This window comes from Hydra vulgaris, chromosome 07 (assembly GCF_038396675.1).
Source record: "Hydra vulgaris chromosome 07, alternate assembly HydraT2T_AEP".
NCBI lineage: Eukaryota > Metazoa > Cnidaria > Hydrozoa > Anthoathecata > Hydridae > Hydra > Hydra vulgaris.
In genome coordinates, this window is record NC_088926.1 from 3,745,999 (window position 1) to 3,770,986 (window position 24,988).

The following is a 24,988-nucleotide window of genomic DNA, read 5'->3' on the forward strand; positions in this document are numbered from 1 at the left end:
GCATGGCTCGCTGATTTCTGCGGCCTCTTTGATGTAAAACAATAGGTTGCACGTCCATCTCTTATAGTTCCATGGTAACAGATAGTGAGTGTCATACCCCCAACACCACCTTCCCTTCTCGCTGGCTCCAATACTATATATCACTAATATGAAAATGAAAATTTATAGGCAATGTATAATAAAATCCAATTTTAGGAATGTTACTTATCTGGGATAATTTTTCCTATGTTGCTATTTTAAGCCTTTGAAATAGGGTTGTTAACCGAAAGGTTTTAAAGATTTCTGTAAAAAAATCTTTCAAAAGGGTATATACAATTAGTATTTATTTTTATTCGTAACGAATATATAGAAGCATTAAAATTTGTCAAAGTAACTTTCGCAAATAATACTTCTGAAAATTAGACTTTCGCAAGTTGCTATTTCAAATAATACTCTTCCAAAACTTCCAAAAGTTTCACTTTCGGAAGTAGCACTTGAGAAATAAGCGCTTTTAATAACTACATTTCGAAATCTATAAAGGAAGTTTATTCGCCTAACTGCAAGAAATGTGAAAATAAAATATCTGTATATATCAAACTGTTTGTAATGAAACTTTATCTTCAGTATAGCAACATATTAAATTTTTACTAGTTTGTTTTTTCAAATAATGATCAAAAAATTTATTTCGAAAAGAAAATTTTCGATAAATCCACTTGAAGAACGGTCACTTATGGAAGAAAACTTGAAATTCGTCATAAAAACAAGATTGTTCCATTTAAAAAAATCCGTTCAATGAACTAAGTAATTAAATGCTCATTACTCATAAGTGTCAATTATCGCGCATGCAAATTTTTATGAAGTAAAAAACTGATATTATTTTTTAACTGAGTCCTTTCGGTAGGTTTCAAAAATCTTCTTTCGAAATGAATCGATTAGCAAGTTTCTTTTCGCTTGTGATTCTTGCGAAAATTTTATTTTTCGTATATTGCTTTACCAGCGGCATGGGCAGGATTTTTTTGATGTTTCAGATATGACACTTTAAGGCATCGTGCGAACTCATAACTCAAGAATGTTGTTAAGTCAAATGAAAATGTTTCTCAAAAAAATTGCTGTGATTGGAGCGTGAGAACAAAAATACCCCCAACAAGTTGGCTTTCCCAACCCCAAATTAGACGTTAAATTAAACTGCAGAATGTTAATTAAACGTTCAAAGAGTGCCTTTTTTAGATTCTGTGCCCATTGGGTGTTTATAAACAGTTGCAACAACCGCATTGGTAGTTGTCTCAGAGCTGGGACAAAATTCTAATAATCAAAGTTGATTTAATACGTTACGAATTTGATTTGACGTGCCCCTATGAACCATATTTGGGACATTCAACCGCCACAATAATGTGCCATCGTGTGTGAAAATTTCATGGCTTCATAGGTTATTCAGTTTTTAGTACTGAAGTTTGTTTTAATCGACTAATTTTAGTTACGCTAAAAAGTTAGTCGACTAAATTTAGTTACGCTAAAAAGTTAGTCGACTAAATTTAGTTACGCTAAAAAGTTAGTCGACTAAATTTAGTTAGACTAAAAAGTTAGTCGACTAAATTTAGTTAGACTAAAAAGTTAGTCGACTAAACTTAGTTACGCTAAAAAGTTAGTCGACTAATTTATTTACGCTAAAAAGTTAGTTGACTAATTTTAGTTACGCTAAAAAGTTAGTCGACTAATTTTAGTTACGCTAAAAAGTTAGTCGACTAATTTTAGTTACGCTAAAAAGTTAGTCGACTAAACTTAGTTACGCTAAAAAGTTAGTCGACTAATTTATTTACGCTAAAAAGTTAGTTGACTAAATTTAGTTAGACTAAAAAGTTAGTCGACTAAATTCAGTTAGACTAAAAAGTTAGTGGACTAATTTTAGTTAGACTAAAAAGTTAGTTGGGTAATTTTAGTAACGGTTTTTTTAGTTAAGTTAGTTACAATTTTTAGTTTTGGTCACAACACTACTATTTACTATTTTACTATTTACCGTTCATAAATATAGGAAGATCTAAATTATTGCAAAAATATTTAATATATGAAATATGAAAAACATATAAAATAGTTAATATATGAAATATGAAAAACATATGAAGTAGTTAATATATAAAATAAAAATTTAAATAATTTATATTGCAACTCTTAATAAGCTCCAAATAAACTTTTAGCATCAGATTAGGATCCCTTAAAATAAGAAACTTTCTAATAATAATTAATTTTCTTGATTTCTTATTAATAAAAAGTGTAATTATTTTTTTAAATATACATATTTATTATTTAACATAAACTGTATGTTATATTTTATCAATATATTTAACAGAGAAAAATAGGTTTAGCAAAACAGAAGATAGTGCTAAGTACAAAATTTGTTCAGCAGTTTTGAAAGCATATGGAACAAAAAGCCTTATATATCAATTTCAAGCAAAGCATAATTTGCTTTGCTTGAAATTGATTCAAGATTCAAGCTAAATTTTGCCTTAAGAAAGATCAGTAATCATAAAAACAATCATCAACACCATCAAAAGTTTCTTGCATTGATACTTTCTTCAAGAAAGGTTTTGAACCTCTTGGTAAGGTGATAAGCAAATTAGTTGCATTCAACTTGTTAAGTCAAGATTGTCTGAATTCCAGTTAGATTTGGACAACAACATTGTAGCAACAATCACTGAAGGTGCAAGTGTTATAATGAAATTCAGAAAGACCTTAATGTTTGTGATATATTTTATAAACCTAATAAGATAAACGATAATTTAATTTATGATAAAGCTGAAAAAGAAGAGGATTATGAAGAAACAATAAAGGAATGTAATGAATTAAGTACTGAGACAAATCTAGTTTCTGGTATTGGTACTGTTGTTGCTAAAGTTGGTAAAATTGTTTAAGACTTCAGAAAGTCCCCAGTCAGAAATGTTGACAATCTTCAACCTCAAAATATTCAGTCCTTTGGAAAAGAAAAAGCTTTATTTTTAGATTGTAAAACGGGATGGAATAGTGTTATTAAAATGCTATGAAGATTTTATAAAGTTCGCAAAGTAGTTAAAGTAGCAATGATCTATCTTAATGCGGTAGTGGCATAGTGGTAGAGCACTTGCCTTGCAAGAAGTTCCGAGTTCAATCCCCACCACGTTCCTGGTAGTATTGCGCTCAACTTCTTTCTCTGTGCAGCAGCCTTGTTTGTCAAGGTTTGTATTTCGGAGTTATAGAGTTGAGAGGTTGTAATCACAACTAAATTAGCCTCCTTCACTGTATTGGCCTTTATAGCCTTAAGGAGGTGAGTTAAAAAAAAAAAATCTTGAACAAGAGTTTGATGTTTCCAATAAAGAACTAGAGAAGATTAAAGAACTATGAGATGCTCTTGCTCCCATTGAGATGCCTTGCTCTCTTTTGAAGCAAAGTTTGAAGAAAAGTTTGATGTTTGAATTTAACAGAGAAGAATCAATATTTAAAATCCCTGGACACCAAGGAAGAGCAAAAGGATCAGTTTGGTTTATCCACAGAAAGCATGTGAAGAGCTACAAGTTAATTTTGAAGTTACTTGTACAGCTGATCAAACATTAAAAAATGATGGAAAAAAAAATCTCTTTCAGATGAATTTGCTTCATTTATTCAACAAACAGAGCATGAAGCTATCACTGGAGGTACGATTGGATCTAAGATTTTGAAAAAAGAGATGAGTTTATTTGATGCTATATGTGCAAGGCCTATAAATCTTGAAAAACTTTTCAAAGCTTTATTAAATATTAAACCAACATCATTGGAGCAGAATAAGCTTTTTCAGCCATTGGGTTTTTTGCCACGAAAATAAGAAATAGATTGGGAGATGATACCCTTGATGCATTGATTTTAATGCATCAGTTCTACAAAAAAAATTAAGAAAACATTAGAAAAATATAGTTTAAAGAAGATTTGTTTTAAAATTAGCTTTAGCACTATCATTAGACTGTTGTAAAAGTTTTTCTTGGATCAGGTTCAGCTGCTACAACATATTCCTGTCTTTGGTGTGAAACCTTAAAATATCATTTTTGAAACCAATATTTTATCAAAAAGAAATTTAATATCTTGGCAGAAAGTTGTGAATGTAAACAACTCTTTTTGCTAGATCTTCCTGATAAAACAAAATGTATAAATACTTTGCCAATCATGGAGTCATAATCATGGAGTTATGTGGTTATAATCATGGAGTTACATGGTTATGGTTTTTGGAATTACTGACATACTACTTAACCATTTAGTAATCATCATTGGTTAACTTGGTTTTAGAAGGCTCTAACAAACTTAATGGTTACTTGTCACCAATGGAGGAGAATCAAAATTTGATTCCAGAAGAATCAATTCTCCAGAAGAATTCTCCTGGAGGAGAATTTCATTGAAACCTATGTAGAAATTTCTTAAACAATGTTGGCTTTCTAGAAGAATTACTTAAAAATATCATAATTTGGTTTGAAGATGGAAAACGTATTTAAAAAATTTAATGCAGTCAAACAGAAATGCTCTTAATTCCTCTTGTGGTTTCTTTTTAAGAATGAAAAATGTCTTTAGATTTTTAATTATAGCTAAAGTTGATTTTGTCATTTTAAAAGTGAAACATGAAAAACATGAAAAAACATGTGTCATTAAGTGTCATTAAGCACATGAAAGTGAAAAACTTAACATATGTAACTTTATTTTTAAAAAAAAGCTTCATTAAGTAATATGAAAAAAATAGAAAGTTTTTTGCTGTTTATATTATTATATATATATATATATATATATATATAATAGTTATAATAATAATAATAATAATAAAAATAGTAATAATAATATATTCTAAAATAAAATATCTTATTTAAATTTGGTGTTTGAAAAATATCAAATTTCTTAGTTTAATTTTTTTTTAAACATTTAAATTAATATAATAATCTTGTGTTTATTTCTTTAAAACAGATCTTTAATCTTTTGTTAGGTTTTTTTTTTTTTTTTTTTTTTCATGTATGATGGAGTGACTGTGGGAATTCTATTACTGAATATTACTGAGGTTTTTTTATCAACTGATTTAATAAACTAATTTTGATAAGAAAGGTAAATAATTTGTAGTGAATATTTTCACAAGCAGAGTAATGACTTCCTAAGTAATGCATTTTTAATTTTTTGTTTCGGGAACAATTTATCAGTAAATTGAAAATTTACTTATAGTAAAATAATTGATTTTAATCGAACTTAAATCTTATTTATACTAAAAAAATTACATATATATATATATATATATATATATATATATATATATATATATATATATTTATATATATATATATATATATAATTTCTAAATTTAAATTTATAGATAAGTGGAGAAATCAGAACCAATAGTTCTCTAGATAGAGAAGTATTAAATAACATAACAACTACAATCCAAGTTAAAGACAATGGCAAAAAACAGAGAGGTTGAATAATTTTTTTATAAGAATAAGTTATTTTTTTACTGTTTTATATATATATATATATATATATATATATATATATATATATATATATATATATATATATAACACATCGCTCAATAAGTCCGTAGGATGACATATAGGTGGCAACACAAATACCGAATCCGTATTGTTTTTAGAAAGTACCAACCTTCAAACGATATCTGTCAAAGTTTCATGACAATCGGACCATTATTTACCAAGTTAGTGTGTGAACGATTGAATCAACTTTTGTGAATTGAAAAAAATGGAAAAATCAGAATTTCGTGTGCTCATTAAGCATTGCTTTTTGATGGGAAAAAACACGGTGCAGACCAAACAATGGCTTGATAAGTGTTATTCGGACTCCTCTCCATCGAGGCAAATGGTTGAAAAGTGGTTTGCTGACTTTAAACGTGGTCGTACAAACACCGATGATGCTGAACGCTCCGGTCGCCCAAATTCGGCAGTTACTGAGGAAAACATCAAAAAAATCCATAAAATCGTCTTATCCGACCGCAAATTGAAATTGAAGGAGATTGCCGAGGCCATAAAGATATCAGAAGGCAGTGTGTTTACAATATTACACGAACATTTGGGTATGAGAAAGCTTTGTTCGAAATGGGTGCCGCGTTTGCTAACACCGGACCAAAAACAACAACGAATCGATGATTCTGAAGCATGTCTGGCACTATTTCACCAAGATAAAAAGGATTTTTTGCGTCGCTACATCACAATGGATGAAATATGGATCCACCATTTCACTCCTGAGTCAAATCGACAGTCGGCTGAGTGGACACCAGCGGGTGAAAGCCGCCCAAAGCGCCCAAAGGCTCAAACTTCTGCTGGCAAGGTTATGGCCTCCATATTTTGGGATAGCTATGGTATATTGTTCATTGATTATCTTGAGAAAGGTAAAACGATCAACAGCGAATATTACATGGCATTATTGGAACGATTGAAGGCTGTAATTGACGAAAAGCGACCGCACATGAAGAAGAAAGAAATTCTCTTTCATCAAGACAATGCACCGTGTCACAAGTCAATGAAAACAATGGTAAAAATGAATGAATTACACTTCGAATTTTTGCCCCATCCACCATACTCGCCTGATTTAACCCCCAGTGATTATTGGCTGTTCTCAGATCTCAAAAGGATGCTCCAGGGAAAGAGATTTGGATCGAATGAGGAGGTCATCGCCGAAACTGAAGCATATTTTGAAGGAAAAGATAAATCATTCTACAAACATGGTATCGAAAAGTTAGAGAAGCGCTGGAATGACTGTATCGCCTTAAAAGGAGACTATGTTGATGAATAAAATCAAATTATGTCAAAATGTTGTTGTTTTATTAGCTATCCTACGGACTTATTGAGCGATGTGTAATATATATATATATATATATATATATATATATATATATATATATATATATATATATATATATATATATATATATATATATATATATATATATATATATATATATATATATATATATATATATATATAGTAAATATGTATATATTATACAATATATAGTATGTATGTATATATTATACAATATATAGTATGTATGTATATATTATACAATATATAGTATGTATGTATATATTATACAATATATATTTTTATATATTAATATAAATATACATAAACATATATATGTATATATATAGAGAGAGAGATTTGTCAACTGAATATATATATATATATATACATATATATATACATATATATATATATATATATATATATATATATATATATATATATATATATATATATGTTTTTCTACTGAATAATTTATATATATATATATATATATGTTTGTCTACTGAATAATTTTTTATCAGAAAATAAATATATATATATATATATTTATGTGGTATATTTACATATATATATATATATATATATATATATATATATATATATATATATATGTTTTTCTACTGAATAATTTATATATATATATATATATATGTTTGTCTACTGAATAATTTTTTATCAGAAAATAAATATATATATATATATATATTTATGTGGTATATTTACATATATATATATATATATATATATATATATATATATATATATATATATATATATATATATATATATATATATATATATATATATATATATATAAATTATATATATATATATATATAAATTATATATATATATATATATATATAAATTATATATATGTCAGTGTATCCTACAAATTCACTGCTCAATGTTCTTAAAGAACAGAGCAATAATAAATTAGTAAAAAACAATTAAAAAAAAATTAGATAAGTGTTTTTACTAATTCATATATACAGTTATGGCCATTGAAATCCGACCACTGCTGAATATAAAGAAAAACAGTCTATGCATGCAAATAATCAATTTATTTTCTTCCCTGACATCAATGATTAGTTAATTAGCTTTTAGCCAATCACATTAGCGTTTATTTTATTGCACTGTAAAATTTATTAAGCTATATATCTCATTGTAGGGTATGGATTATCATTTAACTGTCACAATTTAATTATGACTACGAAGGAAGGTCTTCGTGCTAATATTAAACTTTTATGAGAGGATGGTGCAAGTGAGCGTCAGATATCAGCAAAATTGCGAATGCCAAAATCTACTGTTCATGATATTATACAACTAATCAAAGACACGGGATCCACTGCGCCCAGAAAACGTTTTGGTAAAGCTAGAATTACTAGCAAACAAACAGACAGTATGATACGCAGGACTGCTGTGAGAGATCCAACAATATCCAGCACACAAATCAGGGCAGATCTACCTAATGACGTTACAGTCAGCACTCGAACAGTTAGAAGACGTTTATTGAAAGATGCAGGTCTACGTTCTCGTCGTCCAGCCCTCAAAAAGCGACTGTCTTTAAAGAACATCCGTGATAGGATCGCATTTTGTAGAGCTCACAGACACTGGTCAATAACCAAATGGCGCCAGGTAATGTTTAGCGACGAGACACAAATAAAACAATTCGCTCCACATAAGTCATTAGTTCGTCGCCCACCTAATCAGCGTTTTAATGCAAGGTATACCGTACCAGCTGTCAAGCAATGTCCTTCAATTATGGTGTGGGGCGCAATAGCTTCATCTGGTCGATGTGGTATTTATTTAATGCAGAAGGGACAGACTGTTAACTCCCAAAAATATCTAAAAATCCTTCAAGAAAGGTTCCAAATTTGATGGAAATTCGTCGTTGTCAAATATTCCAGCATGATGGTGCACCGTGTCACCAATCTCGTCTTGTAAAATCTTGGTTAGAGGATCACAACGTTCAGGTTCTGGGTCCTTGGCCGGGATCATCCCCAGACTTGAACCCAATCGAAAATTGCTGGGTCAAGTTAAAGTCAGCAGTATCCAGAACTAATCCTACATCACTGGACGATCTAGCGCACAAAATTCGTCAAGCTTGGATTACTGAAATAACGCCAGAATATTGTCAGGCTCTCGTGGATTCAATGCCAGATCGCGTTAATGCAGTCTTAAAAGCACATGGTGGTGCCACTAAATATTAAAAACATTGAATATGTACAATATGTTACATTATAATCATTAATTGTTACTGTTATTCTTTTATTGCTATAATACAATTGTTTATTACTACATTAAACTAGTTTTAAGTAAAATGATACTGGTGGTCGGATTTCAATGGCCGTAACTGTATATATATATATATATATATATATATATATATATATATATATATATATATATATATATGTGTATATATATATATATATAAATATATATATATATATATATATATATATATATATATATATATATATACATTTATATATACATTTATATATATATATATATATATATATATATATATATATATATATATATATATATATATATATATACATATATATATATGTGTATATATATATATATATATATATATATACACATTGTTGCAATAAAAATAAAAGTTTGTTTCCGGTACCAAAAAGTAACTTTTTCAGGGCGTATTCTTTTTTTTTTGTAACTGCAGGTATAAACTTTATTTTAAAACTGATTACCAAATATTGTAAAGCATGTTTTCATCTGCATTTAAGCATGCTTGAAATTGCTTAACTCCTAACCTATAAAAATATGGAGGCGATTTTGTAAAAACTGTGGTATCGGTATACCTTGGAGGTAGCTAATGTTGTGTACCTTGGTGGTACTACCAAGGTATACACTTGCATGATTTTGTTAATACTATTATGAGTAATTTTTGTCATGAAAGTATTTTTTTAGTTTATATATTATCTCAAGTTTTTAGTTTATATATATTATATAAACTTTTATATAATTTATAACTTTTATATATATTATATAAATCTTTAGTTTATATATATTATCTCAAATTGTTGCATTTGAGAGTATGGAAGGTAAAAAATGATTCTTTTGACAACAAATACTACATTTTTAATTACTTTTGACTTTCATCCAACATTTCCATGTTGTCATTAAGTTAAAACCATTAATTTAATTGGAATTTAATCACTTTTTAAAAAATCCGCAAAAACACAAATTTAATTGACCAGAATGACCTTTATAAAACTGTTTTAGCAGTCTACTATTCCCCAATCACGAAACATATTTCATAATGCATTATAATACCATAAAAATAATATTCGATCATAAACCATATATAAAGGAAACTTTTTTTGGAGTACTGGTGCAGTCAAGAGTTGATTGGATGGGGAACAATTCATCATGTTGTCTAAATTTGGCCCCACTTATAATAGAAAAAACTTTTTTATATATGTAAATATCTTTTTATAGTAACCCTCCATAAAAACTACCCACAAACAAAAAATATCATTTCAAGTTTTGTCTTTTTTTAAGTATTCTTGTTGTTACATCTGTCTATGAAGGTTGTTCTTTTGAAGCTAAACATTATAGCTGCTTTCCTCTTATTTATATTTATCTTTGTTCATAGCCTTCAAACCACAAGCCACATGTACTTTATCACGTAAATTCATAGATGACACAGCACATTGCAATTTATATTGATATTTTGTAATCAGTTCATACCAAGTGATGCAAATTTACCAGTAAATTTTGAAATCAAAGTTTACCTGGAAATTGGCCGTTAATTTTGAGGTTAATTTTGAAATTATAAGCAAATTATTTATTCAAACAAAATACCATGGTGATTATCCATTATTTAAACTGGTAAATTACTTAATTTTCTGGTAAATTTACAGGCAAAAATATTAATCAATTTTACATTCTCAACACGAGTTCATATTCATTAAGTCATATTCTTCACAAATCAACATTTTTTTGTTTGAAATAGTACTTAAAACATTTCACAATATTCCTGCTGTCTCCGTTGTTTATCCTTGAAATTGTCTCCGTTGTTTATCCATGAAAGACCAAAGTTGTAGTTAATATTTGAAAACTAATAATTTTTGTTTGTAAATATAATTAAATTGGTGATTCTTAATAATACTAAGATTAAACTTGATCATTTTAATACTTTGCTTATTTTAGATTTTAATAGTATGCTTTTTTTAAACTGTTGTTTTGCTAAAGAATTATTTCAGCAGGCTGCAAATAAACATTTATTTTTTTTATAGATTCATAATTATAAAGTATTAACAAATATTATTTGAGGAAAAAGAAGTTTGTATAATTTGAGTTTTGCTTTTTACATAATTTTTCTTAAATGATTAAAGTTCCATGGTGACAGAATATAGGCCATTTTATGGTATATAATAATTATAATAAATAAATGAAAAATATTATATAATAATTATAATAAAGAAATACAAAATAACAATATTAAATCATATTAAATAATTCTGAATTACACTTTATTCTTTTTCATATCTTTACATCTTATTTTATAACTAAATAATAAACATTTTATATATATATATATATATATTTATATATATTTATATATATATATATATATATATATATATATATATATATATATATATATATATATATATATATATATATATATATATATATATATATATATTTATGGTAACCCCTTTGTATCAAATTTTTTTGCCAACCACTAATAGTTCAAGGCCCGCATCTTATTGCCAACCTCATTTTTTCTAATTCAGAGCTGTATAGAAATTTTTAATGAAATCTACTTTTACAATACTTAAGTAATATAATTTAATATACATACACACACATATATATATAAATATATACACACACACACACACACACACACACACACACACACACACACACACACACACACACACACACACACACACACACACACACACATATATATATATATATATATATAATAGTGTATTTAGATAAAAATTGTTACTAGTTTTTTCTACCTTTATAACATACAGCATTTTCAATAATGAATGAAAAGATTGCTGCCCCACGTTAAATCCTCACTCAATGTAGCGGGGCTCCTTTGCGGCAACAGGCAATAAAACAGTTGATGTATGTACTAAAGCCCACGACAGCAGGCTATTTTAGTGTGATGTCAGGTATTATCTAAACATACATATATATGTATATATATAAAGAGAGAGATTTTATATAAAAAGACTTTTATATATATATATATATATATAGATATTATCTAAACATACATGTATATATATATATATATATATATATATATATATATATATATATATATATATATATATATATATATATATATATATATATATATATATATATATAATTATATATATATATATATATATATATAGAGGATGCACATGACTGATGAAATAAATTTCTTTTTGTTGCAACTTTTGTAACTCCATATTTATTTAGAAACGACAGTTAAGTTAAGTGTAACAATACTTGATGAAAATGACAATAAACCAACATTTAGTTTGGTCAGCTACAATTATGGTTTTATTGAAGAACAAGATGCTGGAACAGAAGTTGGGAAAGTTTTTGTCACCGATGAAGACATAGGAAGCAATAAAGAAATTGTGTTTAGTGTAATAGGCACTGATAGGTATAATTAATTACTGGTAATTATTACTGACTGATGTATGTATGTATATTTATGTGACAAACTCAGAGTTTATTTGGGGATATCGTAACAGGGATGACAAAGATGTACTGAAAGTGGTTCTCTTCCCCCAGTTATAAACCAGTTTTATTTTGTTTCAAATAATTATCTCATAAGTTTGGTCACTATATATATTCCAATTAAAACATCACAATATTACAAGTTTAACTTTCCAACAACACACCAAAATATCACAAAGTATTATAACATTTTAACAACGTAATGTTATAATAACTTTCCAACAACACACCAATTTATCACAAAGTTAACATTTAAATATATCACAAATATCACAAAGTTAACATTCAAATAGACACATCACAATATCACAAATTTAACACCCAAATAACACATCACAATAACATATCACAATATCACATTTTCAACATCAAAAATTATGAAAACTAATTTTCTAATGTTTTTTTATATTAAAACTATGAAACAAAATAATTTAATTTTTTAAAAGATTTTTTTTTTCAATTTACATCTTTGATATAAAATTTTTTTATTAAAAAGCAAAAATTTCTTATTTTAATTAATAATAAGTTTGCAAAAAAAAAATTTTTTAAATATATATTTTATGCAAACAAACTTAATTTAGATGAATCTTAAATAAATTATTAGCTAAATTCAGCGCTGAAAGAAATTATTAAATTTTGCAATAAATTCAGCATTAACACTTTAAAAAGTTTTAATAATGCACGATTTTGAAAAATTTTAATGCAGACCAACTATTTCAGCGTGGTGCAATAAAATGAAGTTTTTTTTTATTGGTTTACATTTTTCACAATTAATGTTTCACAACATTTCTGCTAATTGTTGTTTTTATCGTTTTAGTGACGCGCTGTTGCATAATGTTTTTATTATTGATTTATAAGTTTAAAGTAAGTTAATCAATCTTATATATTGTGATCATTACTGGCACATTAATAAGGAAATAATAAGGAACTAATTTTAATTATTAAAACCAAGTTGTAATAATAATATAAATAATAATAACAATAATGGGAAAAAAATTTATTTGTATTGATTTATATTGTGTTTTTGTAATAATAGAGTTTATTTATTTAAATTTATTGAACTTTAAAAATTCAACTTAAGAAGAAGTTAAAATAAATTCTTATCTCTTCTTTGATTAAAGTAGGATACCATGTCAAATTTCATAGAGTTCAACAACAAAACCCCTTTATGGAAACATTTTCTGCCTAACAAAGAAAGTGAAACAGCAGTGTGTAAACTAAGCCATTGCAAAAAAGTATTGAAAATTATTGGCAGACCAACAAAAGCTCTTTGTTCGCATCTACTTTAGTTACCTAAAATAAGTTTAAAAACAGAACTGACACAGCCTCTGACATTGGAAGAAGAACCACTGAGTAAAAAAAGTAAAATTAGTTCATATTTTTCATCAATTATGAATAAAGGAGACAGTTTGTCTGAGGTGCTTGCAAGATTAACAGCTAAAGATGGTATTTCTTATAACGTAATACGCACTTCTATTGATGTGGTGGGCTAGCTATGAAATGGTTTGTCAACTAAATCTCCAAACACTGTTTAAAAAATAGTACTAGATTTCTCTAACAATATAAAGAATATTATAAGAAATGAACTAAGACAAAAAATTTATAGCTTTTAATTTCTTTTGATGAGTGGATATCGATTCGAAATACCCATTATTCGAATTTCAATTTACACGATAGAGACAATTGGCATTTAGGTTTAGTAAGATTGTAACGACAATGCCAGCTGAAAAGTGTATAATTATACTTAAAGAAAAACTCTGCATTTAGTTTAAATCTTGAAAGTATTACTGTGTGCATAATGACAAACGGAGCCAGCGTAATGAAAAAAATTGAAAAACTATTACAGATTAAACAACAGCTATGCTTTGCTCATGGTATTCAACTTACTACTATTTCAGTTTTATATAATAAGTCAACATCAAATTGTACGCAGAGACATTTAGTCAAGGAAGTTGATGATCACCTTGAAAATTTGGAAAATGAATCGGAATTGAGTAAAACTGTGAATCAGATGATAATGGTGATAGAGTTGCTTTATAGTGAATAATCAAATAATTGAATAAGGTAATAATTACAAATAAAGCGATTTTAAAAGGAAATAAATGTAAATAAAGCCATTGGTCCTATGATTAATGAAAACTAGAAAACTAGAAATTAGAAAACTTGTGATAATAAAAATAACGACTGTCTTCAAAAATGCGTAAGAAATGACTTGGGAAAAAATCTTCATTTGATTAAAGATTGTAAAACAAGATGGAGCAACTTAGTATCAATGCCTGAAAGGTTTTATGAGTTAAAAAATTGCATAAAAAATATCAGTATTAATGATTCTATTAAAATATCAGATAATGAGTTTGAAATTGTTTCTGAACTAGTAAACCTGCTAATTCCAGTAAAAGCAGCAATGGAAGTGCTGTGTCGACTTGATGCAAACCTTGTAATTCCTGACATCGCGTTAGAGTTTATGTTAACTAAATTAAAAGAGCTGAATACTACAACAAGTTTTTAGTGTCAAATTTTTAATGAATTAGCTTCCAGAGTCAACTTTTTAATGAATTAGCCTCCAGAATCAAAGAGTGATGGACTGAATTAAGTAGTTTACATTACTAAATGAAGCCCTAGAAAAAGGTTTTCTAGCAGCACCCAGAAATTCTTTGTCAAGATTAGACAAATCTTCTTACTTCTAAATTTTCAAAAGAAATGTCATCGTTTGAAAGTTGTTGCACTCAGTCTGCAGAAAGTTTATGATTTTTAATGACAATCAAACTAACTTGCGTAGTGTCAGAAAAGGTATTTTTTTCTGCAGGACTATTTTTCAATAGATTAAGAAGTCGCTTAAGTGATAATAGTTTATATAGTTTAAGCTTTCTGCAAGCAAATTTTCTGAAGACAAAATAAATAACTTTATGTACAAGTTTTATTCATTTTACTGCAATATACTTAATTAAATTATGACTGTTCTTTTAGTTTTAAAGCAAAATAATGCTGTGATTTCCCAGGAAACTGGCAGGAACTAATTATACAATCCCGAATCCCGGGAATGAAAATTTTCCAGATTTTTGCAAACCCTAATATAAACTGTAAAGTTGCTGAATTAATTTTGGTCACTTAAGCTTTGAACATTCACGTCTTGAGAATAAATCAACACTTTTAAATTTTTTTTCTGAATTATGCTGAAAACTTAAACGTTACTTTATATTGTTAATATAAAGTAATGATAAAGTTACTTTATATTTACAATATAAAGTAACGATGAAGTATATAATAAATTATTTATTTTTTATTATTATTTTATTGTATAAATAAAATAATAATTATAAAAACTAACATTCAATATTTTGTTTCAAATGAGAACTGTTATAAACTTAAACTTATAAACAGTTATTCCCCCAGTTATAAACCAGCTATAAACCAGTTATATTTTATTTCAAATAATTATATCATAAGTTCAGTCACTTTATACATTCCAATCAAAACATTGCAGTATTACAAGTTTAACTTTCTAATAACACATCACAATATCACAAATGTAATATATAAATAAGAAAATGCAATAACATATTGCATTATCACTAATTTAACATCAAAAATGACAACAAGTTTTCTAAGGCTATTTTATAATAAAATTATAATTCAACTTTCATGAAAGTTTTTTTTTTTATTATTTACAACTTTGATAAAAAAAATTATTTACATGACTCTTAAATAAACTAATGATAAATTTTTAAATTTTTTTTTTTCAGCTTTAACTAAATTACTTTCAGAGTTTGCTTATTAAAACTTTTAATAATATGGTTTAACAGGATATATATTAATTTAAATACGGTATATATAAATATAATAAGATTTTGATAGGCTAAATTTGTCTTATGATTTGATTTTGATTGGCTAAATTTGATAGGCTAAAATTTGTGCTAAAATCTAGAACTTGAAAAAAGTGTAAATTTTAATTTGATAACTAATTTTGAATAATGTATGTAGATTTTGAGTTTATAGCTAACTTTAAAAAATGTATTTAAATTTTGGATTGATAGCTAACTTTAAAAATTATATTTAGATTTTGGATTGATAGCCAAGACAATGGAAAAGGTACTATAAAAGCAAAAAAAATTGATCGTGAAGAAAAGGACTTGTACCAGTTTATAATAAGAGCTTCTGATAAAGGAACACCGTCTCTTTCTTCTTTAGTCAATGTTGTTGTTACTATTACAGATATAAATGATAACGTGCCATTAATTGAAGAAAAGATATATCAAAGAAGTATAAAAGAAACTGTATCAAATGGGACATTTGTTCTAAAGGTATTTCTTTAAATAATGTTTTTATGTTTAAAAAAATATTTTTAATTTTTTTAGTAAAATAGTTTCGAGGTCATATTTTACTAGAATATTCTTCATTTTTTTAATATTTTTCTCATTTTTCAACCTGACTCCATCAATTCTTAAAATATTTTAATTTTTTATCAATATCTTCTTTTCAACCATCATTATACTGTCAATCTTTAATTATATTTCATTTCAATCTCATTATACTTCAATTCAACCTATTTCTTAACAGAATCTTTATTTTTCATCTACATTTCACAATCTTTATTTTTATCTTCATTTGCCATTTTCAATTGCCATCAAGTTTTCTTATGCAAAATTAAATTTTTTTCTAGATTACTGCGTCTGACCTTGATATTGGTAAAAATGGTCAATTTGTTTACAAAATTAAAAGCAGCCTAAACTCTCATCATTTTTTTATTAATTCAAGTACAGGTGTGATCACAACAGCTGCAGCCTTAGATTATGAGACAGTTTCATCTTATATTTTGAATATTGAAAGTATAGATCAAGGGTTACCACCTTTATCTGACAGTGCAGTTGTAAGCATTTTTCCATTACATATGACTACCTATTAAATATATGTTACAATTTATATTAATTCTAATACATAGTCTTATTCAAATTGAAATCTTTGATTAGAATTTTATTTTATGGAAATTTGTGTGCATTAGGTTAACATAAGTATCATTAATGAGGACGACACAGCTCCAAAGTTTGAACAAGTAAAGGGAGTATCTATATATGAAGATCTTGGTGTTAATCAACCTATCATGCAGTTTAAGGCAACTGACGCTGATGGTTCAAACTTAACATATAAAATTGTTGGAGGAAATGATGAGGATACATTTCAAATTAACCAAGTCACAGGGTTATTGTCTTTAAAAAATAATCTAGATCGCGAGAGGAAAGATTTTTATAACATCAGTGTTGAAGCTTCTGACACAAAAAAAACAGAGGTTGTATACTTACCAGTTGTGGTCCAAGATGTGAATGATAATTATCCTATTTTTAATCAAGCATCATATTCTGGAAATGTTGAAGAAGAGAGTGATGATTTTACAAGTTTGAAATTTTTATTTGAATTGTTTTATTCTTTTATTTGATTTAAAGTTTTGAAAACAAAACATCATGAAACAAAGAGAAGTAACTAATGTTACAAATGTTTAAGTGTTATATTATTCTGGTATATAATATTTTTGGGTGATGTATATATAATATATGTGGGTGTTGTATATATAATATATTTAGATGGTGTTTAGAAAAATTGACTTTTTACTTCAAATTCATTTTAAAATGGCATTTACAAAATAGCTATTGTTAATATGTAACATAACAAGATAAATATTAGACAATATTAATTATTAACTTTTAATATTAAATTAATTTTTTCTAATATCAAATTAAGATAAATATTATTTTCGTTACAAAAGTTTCATAAAGCTTCTTAGTTATTTTAAAAAAATTTTATAAGTGATTTTATATTTTTTGATTTTTAAACTTAAAGTTTTTTTTTACACTAAAAGATTTTTTTTGTTTTGTTTTGAGATTTTTTTTTTTTTGTTTTGACTGCTTCTTTATTGATAACAGTTAAATAGTAATAAATGAGAGCAAGGAATAGTTTGTTTCTTAATTAGGAATGGTGAATATCTTGGACATTTACAATCCCGGGATTTCGGGATTGAGAAATTTGTCCCCAGAAATTGAATAGAAAAAAACTCAGTTATAGAAAGTGAAATATAAGAAGAACTAACTTTTTAAGTACTCATCAAACACTTAAAAATGATTAATTTAATGTTTATATAACTAAAATACTTTATTCATTAATGAACTTTTTTAAATTATAAAACTTTACCTTAAAATGATAACACAGTATAAATAAAAATAATAACTAAAAGTAATATATGCATGAATATACATGAGTTATATTTATTTTAGAAAGTACCACCCTAAAAAATCAAATCATCAATCATTTCATTGCTTAATAGTATTCAAATTTTTGAACATAAATACCCAGCAGCTGAGAATTCTTGTTCATACTACACACTTGTTGGTTGTTGCATTTTGTACATTGTTGTTGTTGTTGTTATAGGGCCACGCTTATTGGCTCTTTAGTTGGTATATAATTGTATGTTTTTTAAATGTGATCACATCTTGAGCTACTACTTTCAAATAACAGCTTTTCTTTTTGAACTTTAAAGTTATAATTTTTACCCTTATAAGTTATGTTCGTATTTCTGTCAATTCTTTTTCCATAACTTTATTTAATTGTTCACTAAGTGTTTTGCCTGGTTCAACTGAACACAACTATCATTAATTAAGTCTGCTGCTGTTATTATATTTGCCAAGTTCAAACACTTTATCAGTTTTTTTATTTTGGGTATTTGTATTTGGCACAAAAACTTCTGGGATTTTCTATGAAGTAGCATGGCCATAAAGATATACTAAGCTCCTTAGCAGTGTTCTCCCTACTTTAATTCAGCCACTCAAAGTATCATAAAAATGTTTTCCAATTTCAGATTGTTTTTATTTTATTTTTGTCAACATGAACTCTAATGCAATGTCAGTGGAATTTAAAGTTGTATCTTGTCTACTAAGTGCTACCTCAGTTGCTTTAACAGGATTCAAAAGTAAATCAGATATTATTATACATTCCTTTTCATTCATCTTAATTGAATTATCAATGCTGGAATCCAATTCTAAATCTAGAAGTGCCTTTTTAACACATTAATTTTTTTAATTTTAACTTCATAAATTGGTCTAGCATAAGCAACAAGCTGCTCCATCGAGTTTTGCAATCCATGATTAAAAGGATGATCTTTTTTAACTCAATTTTTACATACTTTTGTAAATAATTTTCATTTTTGTTTAAGAACTTTTTAAACATTTTTACAATTTTCCTGACTTTTGATATAACGGGTCCAATAAATAACTAAAGTTATTTAATAAACCTTATGTATTTAGTAACTTCATTAATTAAACAAATGTTAAGTAAGCTTTTGTAATTTAATTTTCCTTATTTCGATAACTTTATAAATTAAACCAATGTTAAAAAAACTTTTGTAAATCATGCACACATTTGAAATTAAGTTGAGTGGAAATAAAAATGAAATTAAAATTACGCACATATTTGAAATAAAAAAAAGTTGAAAAATTCAAAATAAAATTAGGGTATACCTAAAGTATTAAATTTTCTATTAAAAATTTAAAGCTTGTACACGAAATAAATGTGAAAGAATAAGCACGTCATTTTTTTTCAGTGATTGTATTAAAATCTTTTTAATTGTTTTGTATTTTGTTTATGTGTTGTGGTTTCAAAAAAATATGTTTTTGGATTTAACTTAAAATTATTTTTAGAAATGACAAAAGAAGAAGACGCAAGAGAAAAAATTATGCACAAATATTTACAAAATCCTAATAGTGGCTACAATTTGATAGCAAAATCATTGCAAATACATCCATACACTATTAGTCGTGTTATTCAACGTTTTTCTCAAACAAAATTGATCAAATGCAAATCTAGTGGTGGAAGAAAGGAAGGTTTTAAAGATATAAAACTAGTTAGAAAACTGCTTAACAGTTTTAAGAATAACCCAAGCCTTTCACTAAGGGAATGCGCAAAAATATATGGATTTTCTCATAGTTTTGTTGCAAAAGTTAGAAATAAACATGGTTTTCATTCTTTCAAAGCACAAAAAGTGCCCAACTGTTCTGAAACTCAACAAAACGGTGCAAGAACTCATGGCAGAAAGTTGTATGAGGGTTTTATTTCTAAAAATTTCTGTATTATTAAAGACGATGAAACTTATATCAAGTACGGTAATCAACAAATTCCTGATGCTGTTTATTATATTGCTAAATATAGAGGAAAGCAGATAAGAAATTTAAATACACAAAACATGACAAGTTCGCTAAAAAAGCTTTGATTTGGCAAGCTATTTGCAGTTGTGGCAAAAAATCAGCACTTTATACTTCTCAGTCCACACTTTCTAGTTAAATATATGTTAAAGAATGTTTACAAAAACGCCTTTTACCTCTTATTAAATCACACAATAACAGACCTGTGTTCTGGCCTGATTTAGCTTCAATTCATTATTGTAAACTAGCTATGGAATGGTATAAAAAGAATAATGTGAAATTTGTGCCTAAAACAAAAAATCCTCCAAACTGCCCAGAATTGAGAGCTATTGAAAAGTACTGGGCTATTATTAAAAGAAAAATGAAAAAAACAAAAAAGCTTTACAGAAACATTGAAGATATTAAAATATCATTTAAAAAAGCATCAAATAGTTTTGATTCTTATTCTGTGCGCAAGCTTATGGGTACCAATAAAGCAAAAGCTTGAAATTTTATTAGATTCCCACAGGAATAATTAATTTTTTTAATGTTTGATCTTCTTATATTATTGTATTAAAATTATTACTTGGTTCGCATAAGAATTGAGGAGTACTTTTTTTAAATTGTTTTTCTACTTTCACATTTATTTCGTGTACACACTTTAATCAAAAATTATGGGATTATGCTCAAAAATTTTCTATTAAAAATTTTGGATCTTCTCATTAGCAAGTGCTAAAATTTTATTTACTTTAATTATATATTAGTTTTAATATAATACTATATATACATTTTTTATGTTTAATTGTACATATTTTGGCAGATAAGCAATAATGTTTTCAGTTTGAATATTCAATAAAATATAGAAAGAGAGAGAATAAAAAGAAAACATTGCGAAGAGAATAAACAGCTACAAAACCAAACAGCTACTATACCAAAGCCTATATTTATAAATTATGATGTATAAATTATGATGTTCAAATTATGATGTATAAATTATGATGTATAAATTATGATGTATAAATTATGATGTATAAATTATGATGTACAAATTATGAAGTACAAATTATGATGAGATTGCCATCCCTATTCTTAATAAGCTCAAAATGGGTAGGAAAATTTATAAATGTCTACTCCATTGTATGAAGCAACTGAGAGTAAATAAACTGAATTAATAATTGTCTTAATTCATAGTAAGTTTACGTGTGGGTGAGGTGTCTAGATAACCTTCAATAAACATCTAGTGATAGTACAACAATTGTAGTGATACAACAAAAATATTTGGACCTGAAATATTCAGACCTGATCAGATTAAAGAAAATTACTTCAACTCTTCATAATGTTGTATTTAAATAAAGTGTGTATTTGTGTATGCGTGTTTGTATGAATGTGAGTGTGTGTGTGTGTGCATGTGTACATGTGTGTGTATGTATGTGTGTGTGTGTGTGTGTGTATTGCAAGCATAACAACCAAACAAGAAATACAACAAACAAGCACATTCAAAAAAATATCTTATTAACAATAAATTAATGAGATTGCATCATTGAGAAAAACGTTTCTGGTCATTCGTTTAGATTTTTTTGTCTATAGGAAAAAGTTTCATTTTCTGATGTTTGCTCAATACTGAACAAGAAAGGGATTTGCATAAATTATATTAAAATGATCATGGTAATTAATAGTCTGGTAAATCAATCAACAATCTGATGAATATCAGACTGTTGATTGATTCATCAAACCATCAATCTGATAAATATCATATGATCAGGATCAAATCACAATTTTCATACCATAAATTTATGACCGTGTTCTGCATAATATATCTATATTATATTGTTTATATTATAGTGCTCTGCATAATATATCTATAGTATTTCTAACTGTATAGCAGCTGTAAATATTTTTTACAGTTTTATAAAAAAATTTGCAAACTTATCTATGAAAACAGAATAAGAGGAAAACTCTATGAAAACAGAATAAGAGGAAAACTCTATGAAAACAGAATAAGAGGAAAACTCTATGAAAACAGAATAAGAGGAAAACTCTATGAAAACAGAATAAGAGGAAAACTCTATGAAAACAGAATAAGAGGAAAACTCTATGAAAACAGAATAAGAGGAAAACTCTATGAAAACAGAATAAGATGAAAACTAAAAGAAAGTGAAAAAAAGCTATGTAATAGTAAATAAAATAATAAATAAAAAATGATTTAGTAAAATTGAAATTTGTATTTCAAATCGTGGATATCAACGTGTATATCAAATCAGTGTATCAATCAGTGTATATCAAATCAATGTACATCAAAGTGTATATCAAATCAAAATAAGAAGCAAATTTAAAGTTTTATATATATAAAAAAAAAAAAGAAATAACAAAAAATAGAAAAACATGTACACAACAAATATAACAAAATAAAACAAGCATTACTATGTTTTTAACTAAAAAATGAAATAAAATTGAAATTTTGAAAGTAATTTTAATCTTTTTTAATTATAAATTTACAAACTTGGATTACTGTACGTAAAATAACTTAAAATCAAGAAATACAACAAAATCTTTTCAAAAAAACAGGTTTTCACTGATTTCTTTTGGAATCTTTTGTTATATTTTTATAAATTCTGTGGGTTTGTTACACAAATAGTGATAACTTAGTTTTATAGTGATAACTTAGTTTTATAGTGAAAATTTTACCATTTTAAATTGTTCTGCAATTTTAGAAAATCCAATATATTTAATGTTTTAATATATCTTAGATATTTTTTTTGTATTTTTTCAGGAGCCATTGTTACTGTTAATGCAACTGACAAAGATTTAAACTTAAATGCAGAAATTGAGTACAAAATTGTTTCTGCACACAATAGTTTGTTTGAAGTAGACTCAAAATTAGGTGAAGCTTATATCCATGTTTAAATTTTATATTCCACATGTTTATATTTTATATTTATTCATGATATACTTTAGTACAGAGCATGAAAAAGTTGCATTGATAATTACATTATATTATCTAACAAAATGGTTAATAATTAACAGTGTAATATATTCTGCTTCCCGTTGACTATATTCCAGACACTTTTTTAACAAATAAACAAAAGAAATTCTTTTGTTGTAATAAATTTTATTCATATACACTACCTGCTCAAAATCTCAGTTGAAGTTCACACACACACACATTTATATATAAATGTAAATTATTATATATATATATATATAATTTATTAATATATTATGAAGGTATATTACGTTCCAAGAAAAAGTTGGATCGTGAAGAAACAGAGACTTACAGAATTGAAGTTGCAGCTGTGGATAAAGGTACACCTTCTCTTCGCACTAGTGTTTTTATCACTATCAATGTTGATGATATTAATGACAACTATCCACAGTTTGAAAATGCTTATTATAACATTTCTGTCAAGGAAAATTTGGGAGCTGGCCTCTCATTAGTCCAGTTAAGAGCGTTTGATATTGACAAAAAAGAAAATGGAACAGTTGTTTACAGTATTAGTGCAGATTTTGGAAGTTTGTTTTCAATTAATGAATCAACTGGACTGTTACATGCATTGATTAATTTTGATAGAGAGAAAAAAGATTCTTATACAATCAAAGTGAAAGCTTTTGATCGTGGTATTCCATCAAAATCTAGTGAAACTTTAGTTAACATTATAGTTTTAGATGTAAATGATAATGCACCTGTTATCCATACAAAAACATTACCTGCTGTAAATGAAAGTGTTTCTATAGGAACAAATCTTTTTCAGATCTTAGCAGATGATTCTGATATTGGTATTAATAAGGTTTTAGTTTTCAGTATCACACCTGATATCTTTCGCATTGATAGCAATGGAAATATTTTTTTAAATAGACCTTTAGATCGTGAGCTTGTTTCTCAATATAATGTTTTGGTAAAGGTTGAAGATACAGGTTCACCTAGACTTCAAACAAGTATGAGTTATATTGTAGATGTCACAGATGATAATGATAATGCACCAGTATTTTTAAACACTCCTTATTATGGTAGGTTTTTAAAAATATTTTTAATGTATAAGAATAATCTGTTTATTTTTTTTTAGTTTTTTTATGTTTTAATGAAGGGGAAGTGCTTTGCGTTGAATTCAATAAATTTGTTTATATTTCTAATTATTATCAATTAATATTAGTTATTTTTTATATAACTCTTATTACTATTATTGTTATTATTACTATCATAATTATTATTGTTATTATCAACGTTATAATTATTATAATTATTACTATTATTATTATTAATTTTATTATTATTATTATTATTATTATTTGTATACAATATAGTTATTATTATAATA

General features: G+C 26.4%; 1 protein-coding gene across 1 annotated transcript in view; it reads left to right on the top strand.

Annotated features, from left to right (window-relative positions):
- LOC100210072 (cadherin-related tumor suppressor) overlaps nucleotides 1-24,988 on the top strand; it is a 136,118-nt gene that overhangs the window by 95,915 nt on the left and 15,215 nt on the right. The window contains exons 18-24 of the mRNA XM_065801912.1: nucleotides 5,324-5,423; nucleotides 12,247-12,436; nucleotides 16,571-16,814; nucleotides 17,174-17,380; nucleotides 17,513-17,903; nucleotides 23,446-23,556; nucleotides 23,901-24,680. Coding sequence (XP_065657984.1) covers nucleotides 5,324-5,423; nucleotides 12,247-12,436; nucleotides 16,571-16,814; nucleotides 17,174-17,380; nucleotides 17,513-17,903; nucleotides 23,446-23,556; nucleotides 23,901-24,680 — 2,023 coding nt within the window. The remainder of the gene's footprint in view (nucleotides 1-5,323; nucleotides 5,424-12,246; nucleotides 12,437-16,570; nucleotides 16,815-17,173; nucleotides 17,381-17,512; nucleotides 17,904-23,445; nucleotides 23,557-23,900; nucleotides 24,681-24,988) is intronic.